This window comes from Chamaea fasciata, unplaced genomic scaffold, assembly GCF_029207755.1.
Source record: "Chamaea fasciata isolate MVZ Bird 193981 ecotype frontalis unplaced genomic scaffold, bChaFas1.0.hap1 SCAF_14, whole genome shotgun sequence".
In the NCBI taxonomy this organism is placed as follows: domain Eukaryota; kingdom Metazoa; phylum Chordata; class Aves; order Passeriformes; family Sylviidae; genus Chamaea; species Chamaea fasciata.
This window is the reverse complement of record NW_027094099.1, coordinates 3653580-3668778: the sequence shown is the minus strand read 5'-3', so window position 1 is coordinate 3668778 and position 15199 is coordinate 3653580. Positions and strand designations below refer to the sequence as shown.

At 48.6% G+C, this 15199-nt stretch overlaps 1 protein-coding gene across 2 annotated transcripts in view; it reads right to left on the bottom strand.

Annotated features, from left to right (window-relative positions):
• ALPK3 (alpha kinase 3) overlaps nt 1-15199 on the bottom strand; it is a 32906-nt gene that overhangs the window by 9556 nt on the left and 8151 nt on the right. The window contains exons 2-5 of one of the 2 annotated variants that reach the window (XM_066196234.1): nt 13111-13149; nt 9804-9925; nt 3163-3280; nt 1100-2120 (exon numbers count right to left, since the gene is read on the bottom strand). In XM_066196234.1, the coding sequence (XP_066052331.1) occupies nt 1100-2120; nt 3163-3280; nt 9804-9925; nt 13111-13149 (1300 nt within the window). The remainder of the gene's footprint in view (nt 1-1099; nt 2121-3162; nt 3281-9803; nt 9926-13110; nt 13150-15199) is intronic. The other variant, XM_066196235.1, reaches the window with a different exon arrangement.

The following is a 15199-nucleotide window of genomic DNA, read 5'->3' as shown; positions in this document are numbered from 1 at the left end:
GCAATAATTTCTGCAGCAGTATGTGATACTGGTGGGTCTATATGAAGATGAGTTTAGAGCATTGTGCAGCAGCAAGGCCAGAAACCAGATGTGCAGCGCGTAACACAGCAAGTTCTTACCAGCAAAGCTGCACCCACCAATGGCTAAAGAAATTTAAGAGAGGAAGAAAGGGTATTTTTTTTCCACTGGAGCACTCATCATCAGTCCCTTATGCACTGTGGATTTTTCCATATTCTGAAATATGTGAGTTACCTACCAAGCGAGAGGTGCTGCACCTGGAACCTTCTCTGTACTGAAAGTGTGCACCTACCACAGCCCAAACTCCAAAACCTGATAGCACCTGCAAACTGGACTCAGAGAACCTTCTACAGCAGGAGGGGTCACTAAAGAAAAATGGGGGGAAATTGTCCGGTAGCTTCCAGTCTAATATTTTCATGGCAAATACTTCAGGTTAGGTGACAGAAATAGCAGTTGACTAAAAGATGCTCTGAGGGTCAGAAGCTGGTGGTGTGCCCCGGCGCTTCACCACCACCACCACAATGAGTCTCCCGACAAAGTTTTTCCTACAGGGATGGGCCAAAAAATAGTCCAGATCTACTGTATACACGTTGCACTGTAAACAAAACTCAAGGCCCTGAGGGTGCAGCTCACATGGTATCTCATCCGTGTGTGGGGCTCCTTAACTAAAGCTCCCTTGTTAAACTGAACAGATGCCATCACAAGGCACCCACTCCCAGCTATAAATACTCATTTAGTGCTCCCTGACGACCTGATGTGAAAACATTTTGCATGAGGTCAGCGTGCCGATTAAACCAGAGAGCCCCAGGCCACCGAGACCAGCTGCTCGAATGGCCCCGACTTACATCTCTCACCACCTCAGCTGACATTTGCTTGGAGATGGGGTGGAAGCTCTGCTGTCTGAGCTCATAAAATCCAAAAAGCCCTTCTGGGTGCTTTCACCAGTGAAGACCTGCAGAGCCTCGGCAGCAGATCCCATGGTGTACACGCAGCCTCCCAGGCCCAGTGACACAATACAAATGCGTAGCAGAGGTATTTTCTTGTTGCCACCCCTGCATTGGCTGTTGTCTCTCCCAGTTACCTCTTTGTTTCCCTCCAACTTCTGTTCTTGCTGCTGGCCTCTCTGGCCGTCGGACAGCACAGGTCCTGATTCCAACACCTCAGAGGCCAGTGGAGCATCCTCTGTCTGTCTGCTGACTGCCACAGGCTGCAGGGCAGCCTCAGTCCTGGCCTCATCCTTGGCTCCCACCTTCTCCTTCCCTGCCACTGGCTTCACTTGCTTATCAAAATACATGTCCTTTAAAGAGAAGTACACGTCATCATTAGGTTTAATGTCCTCTTTCACAGCTTTCCCAGGCTCTTTGAGTTTTGGACTGGTTTCCACTTCTTGATCACTTGCTGCCCTCAAACGTGCATTCCGGCGTAAAGGGACAGGAGGAGCAAACCTGGGATTTGAAGATGGATTGGCCCTGTCTCTCCCGCTTTCTTCTCGCTTAGAAACTTCCTGTGTTGCTGCTGAAGGAGCTTCCACCTTCTTTTTCTTTTTAGCTGCAGAGTCTTTTGCCCCTGGCTTAGCTGCCAAGTCCTCCACTGTGTCATAGATGTACGTGAGAAAGCTGTTCCCGTTCTCCTCCCCACTTTCTAAAGTGGCATCTCCATTGGTGGTCACCTCTGCTTTCAGAGGTGCCACCCGTTTGTTTGGGAAGCCTGGCACTGCACTGAGTGGCTGCTCCTTTGTCTCAGCAGAATCCTTGTGTAACCTGGACTGTGAATCTGCAACGTGCACTTTTGCTGCGTCTTCCTTCTCCCATGAAGAGTCTCCTGACCGGAGATTCTGATCTCTAGCCAGCCTCCGCTTCCTCTGGAGCCGTTCAGGGCTCATTCCTTGCAACTTCTCCACTTCCACATTTTCTTTTCCTCGTTTCTTGCCCTGTTCTATTTCTTGCATCTTTTCTTCAGCTTTTCTCTTAATTTTGTCAAACCACCTCTGATGGATTTTGAACTCTGTCATAGTTCCCACTTCCAGCACACCTGAGCAGGACACGATGCCTTTGTTATTTCTAGCTGAGGCCTGGTAAATGCCTGCATCCTCTTCTCGGCACCTGGAAAACAAAAATTGTGTGTGAAACCTCCTAGCCTCCTCAGGATGCCCACTGAACGCACAGACAAGCATGCTCTCCTACTTCTTGCTGCCGAGTCCAGAAGATGTGGCACATGAGGTGCCCACAGGACATCTGGAGGCCTTGGGATGGCCTTCCTCCCTGGCTCTGCCTGCTCTCCGCACTAACAGACAAGCAAGTTTGATGATAAATTTGTTCTAGCTCCACCCTGGGCTGTAACTCTGGTATGAGGGCTGTGATGGAGAAGGAACAGGCGGCACCAGGCTTCGCAACTGTTCTTGGACAGAATCCTCTGCAGGATCTTTTCCTCATCTCTACACAGCCCACAGGACATTCCTGCTCTTCCTCTACCCTACTGTGTTACCTAAGTCTTCCCACGCCATGTCACAGGCACCAGCACAAGCACCTGCCTGCATCCCTATTGTCACCCCTTGAGGACACCTGACCCACAGAGGCCCCTGCTCCTGGAAGAGATGAGCCAGCCTCTGATGGATATCTGGAGCACAGCTGGGGGAACAGAAAAGCTCAGGCTGGAAGCACAGGGATGGTGGGACTATCAGCAACACTGATATTCTGCATCTTCAGTCCGTGTCACACTTGTCTGACATCCCAAATCCAGGACTCAAGGTGCAATGGGTCTACGCCTGCTGGGGACAAGGTATGCCTGGCTCTCCAGAAACCTGATTCCCTGGAACATCATCTTGGAGGCAGATAGTGCTACCCTCGTGCTTACATTTGTCAGCCCTAATGCTCAGCACTGGATGGTTCCAGAGAGAGCGACTTCTTCCCTTCCTCTTGCTTCCAGCATGGCAGCTATCCCTGGATAGAGTAACGGATCTCACACCAGTGTGACTGGGGAGCCACAGCTGGAGGGGAAGGGCCAGGGGTGAATTCACAGTGGGGAGCAGAAGGGGCCAGCCAAGTGTTTGGGGGGGACACCACTGTTGACAGCTTATCCAGTCACTGAGAACACACTCAGAGCTCCCATCACCAAACCCAGCCGCTCGCCAGCTCCTTTACTCACTTGTAGAGCTGCAGGGTGTGGCGGTTTCCGTGGCGGAATATCTCATACTTGGGTAAGCCACAATAGCGATCCATCTCTTCATCATCCTTGTACCACGTCACCTCTGGCTGTGGATACCCTGAGGAGGACATGGAAGCTACATCAGAAAGTGAAACACTCCTCACAGGAGCACAGACAGCATGGTATCAGCAGCAAAACTATCTGGCACACCAGGACAGATGCTATTCTGGGCTCACCACATTCCTAAATTGCACAACAGAAACAGTGGAAACTTAATGGGCTTATCTCAGACTTTTATCACTCCTAGGAATAGGGCTATTTTTAAGAAAAAAATCCCAGTACTTCATTCCTGAACAGAGGGGAGTGGATCACACGCTCGTCTCCTGTAACATTGGTTGGGAGAAGGTGAGCATGCCATCACTTTTATGTGAAGAGGGATGTTTCGATGAGGCCAAGGCTATGGTTGGAGGACAGGCGTTCGTCCCTCCATGGAGCTCTCAGCATTTTGCACAGTGTCACAGCCTGTAAGCTGATCCAAAACTTTCCACTGAACAGAAACAACCTTGATTGCATCACAGTCAGCTCAGTGTCCTACAAATGTCACTTGACAACAGATGTCACCTGCCTTTTCAGTAGAATGACATCATGATGTGTGTGACTGGCTGGCTGGCAGGCTGGGCATGCAGCCATGTTCTCCACCACTAGCAGAGGTGCTGGATCAGTATGTGAGTCCCACATGGACCAGTGCTAGCCACAGCCTTCACTGCTCACTGACAACAGCTCTAATTCAGATTAAGTGCAGTTTTCATCCAAAGATTGCTCAAGCCAGCAGCCAGCAGGGGTTCCTCCACTTCACTGAGGGCTCACCACCCAGCCAAGCCGACCCCCAGGGCATGGGATGAAAGTTTCAATGATCACATCATGCCTCGGCTACAGTCCATTGCTCAGGAGCTTATCTGCTGCAAACATCCCCGTAGGGACCAAAGGAAGGAGTCCAGCATGCTCCTCAACTCCACCAGACCCCAAGGATCAGAATGCAGCAAGAGTCAGTTCCCATGACCATCCCAGGTATGGGGCTGATGAGGGCTTTCCAGAAATATCCAAAGTGTCCCAACCCAATGGCTCTGGAGTAATGAGAAAGCAGGGACAAGGTGCTCTCTGGATACTTACCAGGTTTCAAGGCTAACCAAGGACCTCAAGTGTCCTCCATGCACCAGTCCAAAGATGTTGTCAGCCCATAGCAATGCCTGAGCCTAGCTTACTCCCGCTCTCATGAAGGTCCTAGAGCAGGACTGAGAGTCCAGAAGCAGAGACTCATCAGCAGGAATTAACCCAGGTTTTGGCCAATCCAATATGCCTTTGCCTAGAAAAGCAGCATATGCCAATTCTCCTCCTGTACTGCTTTGGCTCCTGTCCCCACCCCTTGCTTGCGGTGGCTCCTCAGTGTCCACTGGCTCCTCAAGGGATTTAGCCCACTGGGACCAGACAGGGCTGGGAAGGTAAGTCTCAGCAGCTTTTCTTTCCTCTTCTCTATGAGAAGCATCCAGCCCCATAGCCCAGACACCTCACAGACTGGATTTCACTCTGTTCTTCCTCCCTCTCTTAGGTCTCTTACTCTGCACTGCTCCAGCATCCCCCTTCTCCATCCTCACTGTCTGCACATCTCCCACATGCTTTGCTGCCTCAATCCCCTCCCAGAGTGCTGCCATCAGCAGCTTTGGCTTTCTGTTGAGTAGTGACTGGTTTCTCCTCTTTTACAGGAAACCAAACCATGACTTTTGCCCAACACCCTTCCTGCAAGGCTCTCTGTCCTCCCCCTCTGCCCCACTCTTGTCACAGCCTGTTCCTTGTTACTGTTCTGATCCCCCCAAACCAGTTTCCAGCGACATGCAAAGCCCTCAGGTACCTTTGGCTGAAGAAAATGAGCCCTGAACTGGGAACTGGAGAAAGCCATGAGAGCATTCCAGTGGTGGGATCATCAGGGATTGACACTGCTGCTTGTATTTTTCATAAAATGTTAACTACTGGCAGCAGGAGCCTGGACTGAATGAACCTGTGGTGAATTCTTTCTGCTCCAGAGATGATGAACAAAACAATTTCCATACACAAGTTCACATTGCCCAGAGCAATCCAACCCTTCTCAAGGGCTGTTCTGCAAGCAAGACCTTCAGAAAACCCCCACAGTCCATCTTGCAGGGATCTGGCAGGTAGATTTTCCTGACATCCTCAGAAACAGCAATCACAGCCCTTCATTCTGGGAACTGCCAGTGGATAGTTTCCAAGAAGCCCTGTGATGTCCCGTCCCCACCCAACCCCGTGGCCTCCACAGCTGATTTCCATTTCCAGCTGACATCTGCCGGAAAGAGCTGCAATTTCCATAGCTATGCAGTGTCTCGAGGAAAGGCTTTTCCTCCTGCTAAGCTTAAACTCGCTTTGACCTTTAGCACTTGTGTCCTTGAGGCTGCCCACTCGCTCTGAGGAGCTATGGCCCAGCTAGCCCAGTGCCAAGACCAGCTCACACTGCAAGCCCTAGCCTGCAGCCAAAGAGGGCTGCAGGGAAGTCCTAGCTGGAAGTCTGCTGGCAGGTGGATGCTGAAAGGCTTCCCACCTCCCACGCAGGTACAGTGGCCCCAGCTGCCTGTCCAAATACCATCCATCCCTTCCCAGGGGCTGTAATCAGAGCCAAGCAGTGGATGGAAAGATGCCTGTGCAAGGATGAGTCTCCCTGGCACGGGGAGGGGAGCTGCTGCTGATGCTGCTGACATCCATCTCTGGGCTGCTGAGTGAGTAAATTCCCCCGTTCTGGGGTGGAGGTGAAGAGGAGTCAGGCATCATTCCTGGCATGGCACATCCCCTGCAGGCACAGTGGGATGAGCTGGAACTGAGGGTTCCACCTGTGGGCATTGCCCTGCTGCAGGCACCAGATGCCCACCCTTAGCACGAGACACCCTGAGCAGCCACTCATGGACCTGCACTCATCCCTCTGAAACCTGCCACTGCCACAGCCTCCCCGTGCAGCTGCTGCCCAGAGGGATTTGCTGGCAGCTGCGCCCCTGAAGCCCACAGGCAGAGCCCCGCAGCTGCAGACAGAGTGGTGCCAGGCACTCCAGGGAAGAGAGCAGGCATCCCTCCACATCTTCAAGATGTGTGTCTTCCAGCAGCATTGCTCCAGTGTGATGGCCAGCCACCACAGGATCCTGGAGACTTTTCAGAGCAAGGATTTTTTTTTTTTTTCATGGAGATTGCCAGGTTTAGATCAAACATTCTTTTTCTGAAAACTGTCAAAATCTGAGAAGTCTTCAAAGCTTGGTGACTGTAACCAAAACAATTCTTAAAATATTTATCCAAAACAGTTCTGAATATATCTATCCAAAATCACCCAGAAAAACCCTATTTCAAGTCACTTTCTTCTTTTTTTATCTTTTGGGGGCAGGGAAGTTTCAGTCTTCTGAAACTTGGGAAGGTGCTAAGAGTTTAGAACAATTAAATATCCACAGTTTCTGTTTTACACAAGCTACATGGAGAAGGGGCTTCAACAGTCTTGGGAATACAATTCATAGTAAGATGTTACCCTTCCTGGCATCATGGATTTAAACCCCTCCAGCATGCAAGGACAAGGAAGCTTCTAGCCATGCTCACAGGAGGGACAGATACTAAGAGCAGTAGCTCCCCAGCCACTGTGAGCAGTGCTCATTCACCATCCTTCCTTTGTCCTCCACCCCCAAGCCAAACCTCCTCATCTCCCAGCAGCCTATTCTCTGCTCTTGTAGTCACTATGCCACCCCCAAACCCCTCTCACAGCCCCTGCACGTCTCCAGACATTCTTCATCCAAGCACTTCAGTCTCATCCTTCAAACACTTCCCTCAGAGGGTCACCACAAATGCAGCAAGTGGAACTCCTTTAACCTGATCAAAAACAACATCCACTGAGCATGTGACCGTCTGCTCACCCTACCCCAACTATCTGCCCCAAGCCATGGGCAAAGCCCTTTCCCCTCTGTACTCTGCAACAAAACCATGGAGGCAGTGATGGGATCAAGCTCCTGAGATGATGATTGTGAAGCCAGATCAGAGGGGGTGAACTTGGCTACGGAGGGCTGAAACAGCACTGAAGAGGCAGCTGTACAACAGTGGGCTGGTGCTGACATACAATGGTCTTGGCTGTATCCAGCCACCACCTGTCCTGGCTGGATTCACCCTCTAACAAGCAGCCAGAGACCTAGGCCCCTTCATCCAACTCCTCCCATTTCATCATCTGACATCTCTTCTTTCCAGGCAATGCTACACAGAAGCGACCAAAAAGCTGGAAAATCCTTGTGGCAGCACCTCCATGAAGGGCCACTCTGAAGAGAGAAGCCCAGTATCCATGACCCTTGAGACCCTGAACTCCAGACAGATCAACCAAGGAAAGCACTTGGTGCAGAGGATGTGGGATGAAGCTGCACAGTAAACGGAAATTTTCTTGTTTCCTTTTTCACATCTCTTAGAGAAAAAACGATGAAACTAATTTTGTCTGAAAAGAGAAAACATCTCATAACTGATGCAGGATTTGACCCAAAAAAATCAAATCAGACACAGCAGGGATACCAGTAGCAGGCTGAATTAGGCATCAGGAGGAAAGAGAGGTTTGTGCCTCCACACACAGAAATCTGCCTCTGCCTGACCTGCTTTTCCCCTGCCTGCACCACTCACCACATTCTGGAGATTGGTTCTTCAAACATTTGCATCTTTCTGCGTTCCTAGACAGGCCCAGCAAGTCCTAGTCCAAGTATTCCCAGATAAGGAACTAGCCTGTAACTCTCATTATTGGTCAAGAAGCAGAAAAAAAAATTAGTAAGATGCTATTGTAGGTCACGTATCCATATTTGTGGCTTGACCGTCAAAACAGGAGCAGGTGACTGTCTGCCCTTTGCCTCCATCAGAGTGTCCCTGGACTCCAGCCACAGTGCTGGGACTGAACTGGTTCCACTCTGGTCACTGGCCAGGGATATCACTGCCATTTCCTTGCTCCCAGCAACGCCTCCCAGTTGAACACAAACATCATGGCAGGGCAAGCTACCTGACCTACCAACCAGACTCTGCAGTCAGAGTATGCTTTCCACCTCCTGTCCCTCTCTCCCAAAGAGATCCCAAGCTCCAAAAGCAGTCCATAGGACCACATACAGGAGATGCCTATCTGGCAAAGGCGGTCCAAGGATGATTTTAAAAACATTTCCATGAAAATTTCTAAGCGCATAGAGACATCCCCCAACCTAGTTTACCAAGCACAAAAATATTGTGACACATGCTGAAAGAGACTCATTGACAATTTCCTTCACTCGAGCAGGAAATGAGGCCAGTATCAGGACAAGTTGCCTGCCTGGTGCAACACATCAAGAGATGGAATTTGTTAGAAGGAACTATCAACCTCAAAGGTGCAGCTGGTGAAGATTTAAGCCAGTGAGAGAAGCCAGGACTTTTACTCTGGGTTTCCCAATACACCTAAACATTTTCTCATCTCTGACACTTGCAGAATGGCGCGTTTTATGGTACTGCACAATTTGCCAAGCTTTTGCTTTCAGAAAACTGAAATTGGGAAGAACCCTTCTAATGACTTCCCAAATTAAGTCGTTTGGAGGCATCTCGTAGCTGCCCTCTTTGGCTCTAGAAGCAGTAAGAAGGGGTCTGCTGAAGTTAAGCCTCAATAAAATCAACACATCAGTTGTACGCCTTCAAGTTCAGAAGGTCAGCCTTCAGAACAAGGGAATCCATAAGAGAAAAGCCAAGAATTAACAGCTGGCAGTTTTTGGATGGACTGAGATTGTGTTTCCTTATTTCCAGCCTGTTTCTGACAGCAAACCAGATTTCCTTAGAAAAGCTTTGGTCCTTGTGCCTGAGAGGCTCACTGGATACACTCTTATGAAACTTACAAACTTGTTTCATGTCTCTCACTGAGTAATGTCTTGGAATAATTAATACTAGTGAAGTCAGGAAGAATCATGGAGTTGTTAATAAGTACATTGAGAGAAGAGCTTTTAGAGTCTCCACATTTAAAGAACAAACTCTCATCAGCAAAGGAGCTACTTGCCTCTACACCAGTGTGCTGCTATGCCACAATGCCTTACCACCAGCCCTCTTTTTTGGCCTCTCCCTCCTCCTCCTCCTCTTCTTGACTGAACCACTTCCTGCCCAATGGGAGATTTTAGCTCATTGTGCAGTGACCAGTTTTTATTGCAGATGTTGACAGACACAGAAGTTTACTACTGATTCAAATTTAGATGTGCTTTAACCATCTACAGCCAGCAGTGTTGATTCCAGCACAACAGCCTTTGTCTTCAAAACTGCACGTTCCTGAGTTATGGAGTACAGGATTAGAGAAGCAGAGATTAGGACAATAAAATGTAGCTGGTCGAAGCAGTAACTAGCATATCCCATTTTATGGTCTTTCATTTGCCTTGTTTGAGATGTTAGCTTATGCCTTTGCCTCTTGACACTCTCATGTGTTTCCCACCTCCCTTAAATTGAAGCTAAAATCACCATGCAACTGCTGAACCTTTGCTTGGCATTCTAACAGTGGGCTTGTTATCACTTGCTGCAGAGTTTAACTGGCACAAGTCCAGCAGGTGAGGCAGGACCAGGTTATTCACTGAAGACACTGTTACCTGTCACTATGCACGTGAATTTAGCATCAGAGTCCTCGGACACAGCACGGGATTTGATAGTGGTTTCAAATAGTGGCTGTGTTTCCTCCGTCAGCTGAGAAATGATTGCGCAGAAGGTGCTCCTGGAAGATTCAAGAAGCATTTCTTAGAGATAAAAGCACCAGAAAAATCAAAGGGTCCACCTTGTGTCTCACTTCAGCAGCCTGTGTTCTTGTCGTCCATGCCCTCTCCCCTCCCATCATCCCTGTACTTGCTCTCAAGTCCAGTCCAGCGTCAGAGCATTTGAATGATTTCTCCCTCCTAAGATGACTGTCAATTTAAAGTGACATTTGGGAGCCACTCCCTTTGTCTTAGCCCTTATGGCTATCAGGGCAATGAATGTTGACCCACTCGACGAATGAAGACCCATTTTAGTTCTTAATTATACCAAAACATCTCTTTGGCCAGCCAGCAAGCTTAGAGCTCTGCCTAATGAAGTCAATTCCCAGTTCTGAACCATAATTGTTTCAAGAGTTGTTCTGTTCACTGGAATTTTCTTTTGTTTGTGAAGAATTTGTGTCATTTCAGGCCAAGTGTGAATTGAACAGGTCTCCTGAACACAGCAGCCCTCTCAGAATGAAGAAAACCTGCCAGCTGTGGAACAGCTCACTGAGGAAGATCTGAGTGTGGGTAGGTTTTTGAACCCAGGAATTAGCTGGGAAGGAGTTCCCTGGTTAACCCCTTACTGCTGCAGGTAGGCACACTCCCTACTCCAGGGGCTCAGGCTCTGACCCCAAAGTTTGTGCTGGGACACCTAAATAGGCAGAACCAACCTAACAGTGCAATCTCTAATGCTCAAAAGCAGACCATGGATTCCCCAGGTATTTCAGCACTGTTAAATGAGTGCAATGGACCACCACATCCATCCAGCACTGCCAACCCTGCTGCAGCATCACTGAGAGAGATCCCAGAAAATTTGGGCTTTCTTAAATAAAGGGAAATCATTCAATTCCAAATTGGGTTTTCATTCAGATAATGCTGAGGCTCTTGGAAGGGAAGAGCTTCTGATTTAATTTTTCCCTCCGCAATTAAAACTCTACATATTTACAATAGGAGAGCGGATCCCAAGGTCTCAAGTGCAAAGACATTTGGAGAAGCAGCTAACATTGCAAGAGACCTGGTAGCTGGCAGCTCTATTTATATAATTTTCAGCAGTGAAAGACATTCCTTAAACAAGTGATCAGCTTCCAAAAACATGCAAGGGGTGGAACAAATGCCCAAATCACTCCTGACACAGCTCTACCATGAGCAGAAGGGCTCAGTGTGTGGTGAGGGTTCCATGAGGAGGAACCCAGCCTCACAAGTAGCCCCAGCTTGCAGGCAGGATGCTGTTGCTGCTGCCACTAATGCTCCACCTGCTAAGAAAGCAAAGTGGTTCAGGGCAAACCAAAAAACCCCACATTTACCATGACCCAGCAAGGGAAAGTGCACTGACAGGGACTAAGCGCACATGGCTGAAGGCGTCAGGAGAGCTACAGCCACAGCAACTGCCTGTTTCATCCACCTTGAAAACTTACCTGGAGGCGGCAATGTCATTATTTTCCCTCTGCCTTCTGTTAGAATGGGTTCATAAGAGATGCAGGGAGATGAAACCCTGAGTAACAACCCACTGGGACTCAGCAGGAACCTCACCCAGCTCCCAGGCACCTTGTGTTGTATGAGGGTCAGGACAGGGGAAGCTCAGGATGTTGCAAACCTGATTCATCCACTGAATGAGGTTTATAACCATGGTCTGTTTCCAAACACATGTCGGATGGTATAAAAATAACAGATTCCACAGCTCAGACTCTTTCCTGTGGAAATCAGTGATTACTAGGACACTGGCCCCGGCAAGCAACTCTTCGCTTAACTGTGGGGCCAGGAATAGGCTGTGAGAGTCAAAAGATGTTTCAAACCAGAGCAACCTTTCTAAATTCCATTCCCAGGAAAAAAATGCCCATTTCCACGGAGCAAGGCAGACAATCCAGTACAAGGCAGTTACTGGTAGGGCTTTGATGCTCCTTTCAATACAAATCCCCCGCCCCATACCAGTAAATGCCTTTCAGATCCACATAAAGAATTTCCCAAGCATCAACCAACACTTCATACCCCAGCAGGTGGGCAACCGGATCAGCATCTTATAATCAAGTGATGCACACACACAAAGTGGCTCTTGGGACCCAGTTTAATCCCAGCACCATGCCACCAGCACCAGCAGGCAGCACCAGGAATAAGTCTGGTCCACTCAGTGCAAATCCCATAACAAGGTGAAATACATACAGCAAAGGCTACTGAATGGCTTTGGAAAGCAGCTGTGGTCAGCAGCTGGGGACTCCACAGGCTTGGCAGATGAATCAGAGACTTGCCCAATGACACTTGGCAGGAAGGTCTGTTGAGTCTTTCAAAGAAACCATTGTGTTGGCCACAGCAGAATTTGAAGGCTCCGGCACTGTGGGGCTCTCAGCTGACTCACTCCAGCTGCAAGGAGGCTTGTCCAATTCAAACTGCTTTCTAAACCAGTCATTCAGAGTATTCGAGGAACTGGACACAAAAACACTAGCCACTTTTTCTTTGGGCCTTCCTGAAGCTGCAGCTTTGGGGCAGAAAAAGCCCTGGAGCCTAGAAGAGACCCCTGGCAATTCAGTAGCCTTTTCAATTAAAGAGGGATTTCCATACAAAAGCCTGCTGGAAAAGGAGATTTGAGAACTGTATTCCTCTAGTCATGATTTTCTTTTTCTGACTTTTTGGTTAGAAATCCCAGAGCTATAGAAGTGCTCTGGAGAGGCCTTTCCCTCCACGGTCCTTCTTCTACCTGCCACTCCAGTAAACCAGAAATACTAACTGATTTCCAGATGTGTTCTTTTGCCAAAGGCAAAGTACAGGTGTACAAGTGCACCTTGGGGCAGAGTCCAAGTGAATGAGGATGCTCACAACAATGGCAGGGGGAAGAAAATTTTTTCTCTGGATGCCTCAGGGAAGTCACATCCAATTTTTAATGTCTCTGTATGGAAGTCTCACTTTAATATAAAGAAGTAGCTGAACACCCATCCTTCAGCTAAGAAAGAGGAATATTTTTTGCACCTTAATACAAGAATTATAATGAACATTTACTTTTCTTTCTGCAGTTCAAGCAAGTATTAGGGATCAAATCATGCAGAATGAGGCTGTTAGATCACTTCAGGGCTCTCGACTGATTAATTAATTAGTACCAAAGCATTACAGGTTAACCGTGTGCAGACAGATTCAGAAAAGTGTTTGGTCAGAGCAATTTAATGCAATGTAGTTTTACCTTCCTAAACTGGAGGGAGAGAATCTGCTGCTTGATAAGCTAAGCAAAAAACAGCATAAAAACCATTAGAGAGAGAAGCACGGAAAGGAGCTGAAATAAACAAACCATTACAGAGACATATTAATGATGAGTCATTTTGCAGAGGTCAGAGTTCCTATTAAAAGAAGGTACAGCTGCCTTAGGCTGCCTGCCAGGACGAGCAAGCCACATTGTCAATTGAAATCAAAGGCTGTAAAAATGAAATGGTCGCTAACCGCAGAGAATCAGTGTCAGGACATTTATACAAGTAGGTTTCCAAGAAGCAGCATCTTGAGCCTTTCATGCACCATCCGCAGCATTGTGCTTAAAGCAGGCAACTCCACCACAGGAGACGTCCAGTTAAACGCAGGTGGGAGTACGGACGAGACCAGCCCAATTCTCTGCCGGCAAGCAGGTGGCCTCAGCTGGGTGCCCTCTGTGCTTCCAAGGACAGCTCCTGGGAGAAGCTGAAAACTCTCTGATCACATTGCTTGCCAATCAAATCACTAAGGTCTGGCAAAACATTAAAATAAAATAATAGAAGTAAACTTTACAAGAACCTACACATTTTGCTTTCTTTGTGGGAACACGTAGTAGCATTCACCAATTTAGGGAACAAAATCAAACACACAAGTCCTGCACAAGATATCTTGATGAGCTACTTACCAGTGGTCACCAGCCCTCCCACAGGAGTGTCTTCAGGGACTCATGTCCTAGCCAAAGAGCCACACTGCCGGACTGTGGCAGCAGCCCTCTGCAGGCTGTAGGAAACAACCTCTGTGCATTGACCTGCAGCAGCCAGGAACAGTTCCTCAAGCCTTGAGCTCACCCACATGGCAATCAAAAAGTCTAAAACTAACAGGGACAAGCTAGTCAGCAGTATGTAGGCTCAGTGATTTAATTGCACTGAGGTACATGTTACGCCTATGCAACAACCTCACCACATGGCCTTGGAACTGACTGCAGCATGAGCATCCCCTCTGGGATGTACCAAGCCAGACTACCACATCCTTACATGCAGAGAGATCAAACCTTCTCAGACTCTGTTATGAAGATCAGTGAACCCCCAAACTTCAGGATGGTGCTGCACAAGACAGCAGAAAGAACCACATGGAGGGCCACCTGAAGGGGCACCTCTTCATGTCTCCTACCCCAACGTGTGAGTCCCAGTAACGTGGAAGTCAGCAGGACTCCAAGTCTTGCCCTAAAAATGATCACAGAGAGACTCTGAAAACTGCTCCTGCCAACTGTACATTCCACCTGTGGAGGCAGAACCACCATGTGAACATGAAGAAAAAAAGTAGTTCAGGTTGAAGTCCTAACAGTCTACACAAATAATTGCATATTTCCTTTGAGAAGAAATACCTGAAGGGCTCACTGACTCTTCTCCTTCAGGGAGAGCAAAGACAGCAGAAGTTTTGGACTGTTGCTCAGGAGCAGCTTTAACCCAACAAATATGGGTGGCGCTTGGCCTTTTGGCAGCAGCTTCACCCTCTGCACCCCCAGCCACACAATCCTGGTCCATTCCCAGTGCCGACTGCTAGTCATGCAGCCAAAGGATGTGCAGGTTGGGTGTGATCCAGCTGGGAAAATCAAATGCTCACAATAACAGGCTGAGGATCAGTCACTCACCTGATCCATCTTTCATCTGTTGTGCTGGTCCATGGGAGAAGTCAGACAGAGGAGCTGTGTCCTTCCACCTCTTGCAACATCCCTGTGAGCTCCGTGCCCTTTCTGGCCCTGCCAGGCACAACTTTGCACTACCTGCCTTACTGACCAGCACCTCACCTTGTCCTCAACACTCACATTCTCAGAGCTTCTAGAGTTCAAATTGCACCTCGTGCTGCTCTCACCCTGTCCTGACCTCCTGGGGATCCAGGTTCCTCCTCCCAAGCAAAACCACCCCAAGTGATCCCAGGGGCAGCTGTATCACTGCGCTGCTCCCGCGCACCTCCGTCTGTCTGGCAACACAACGCGCAGGTTTAACTTGTCTCAAAACATTTTGCTTACCACTGCAAAGGAAAAACATCTTTTTACCCTCCAGGGAATACTAAAGACCTTCTTAAAGGGA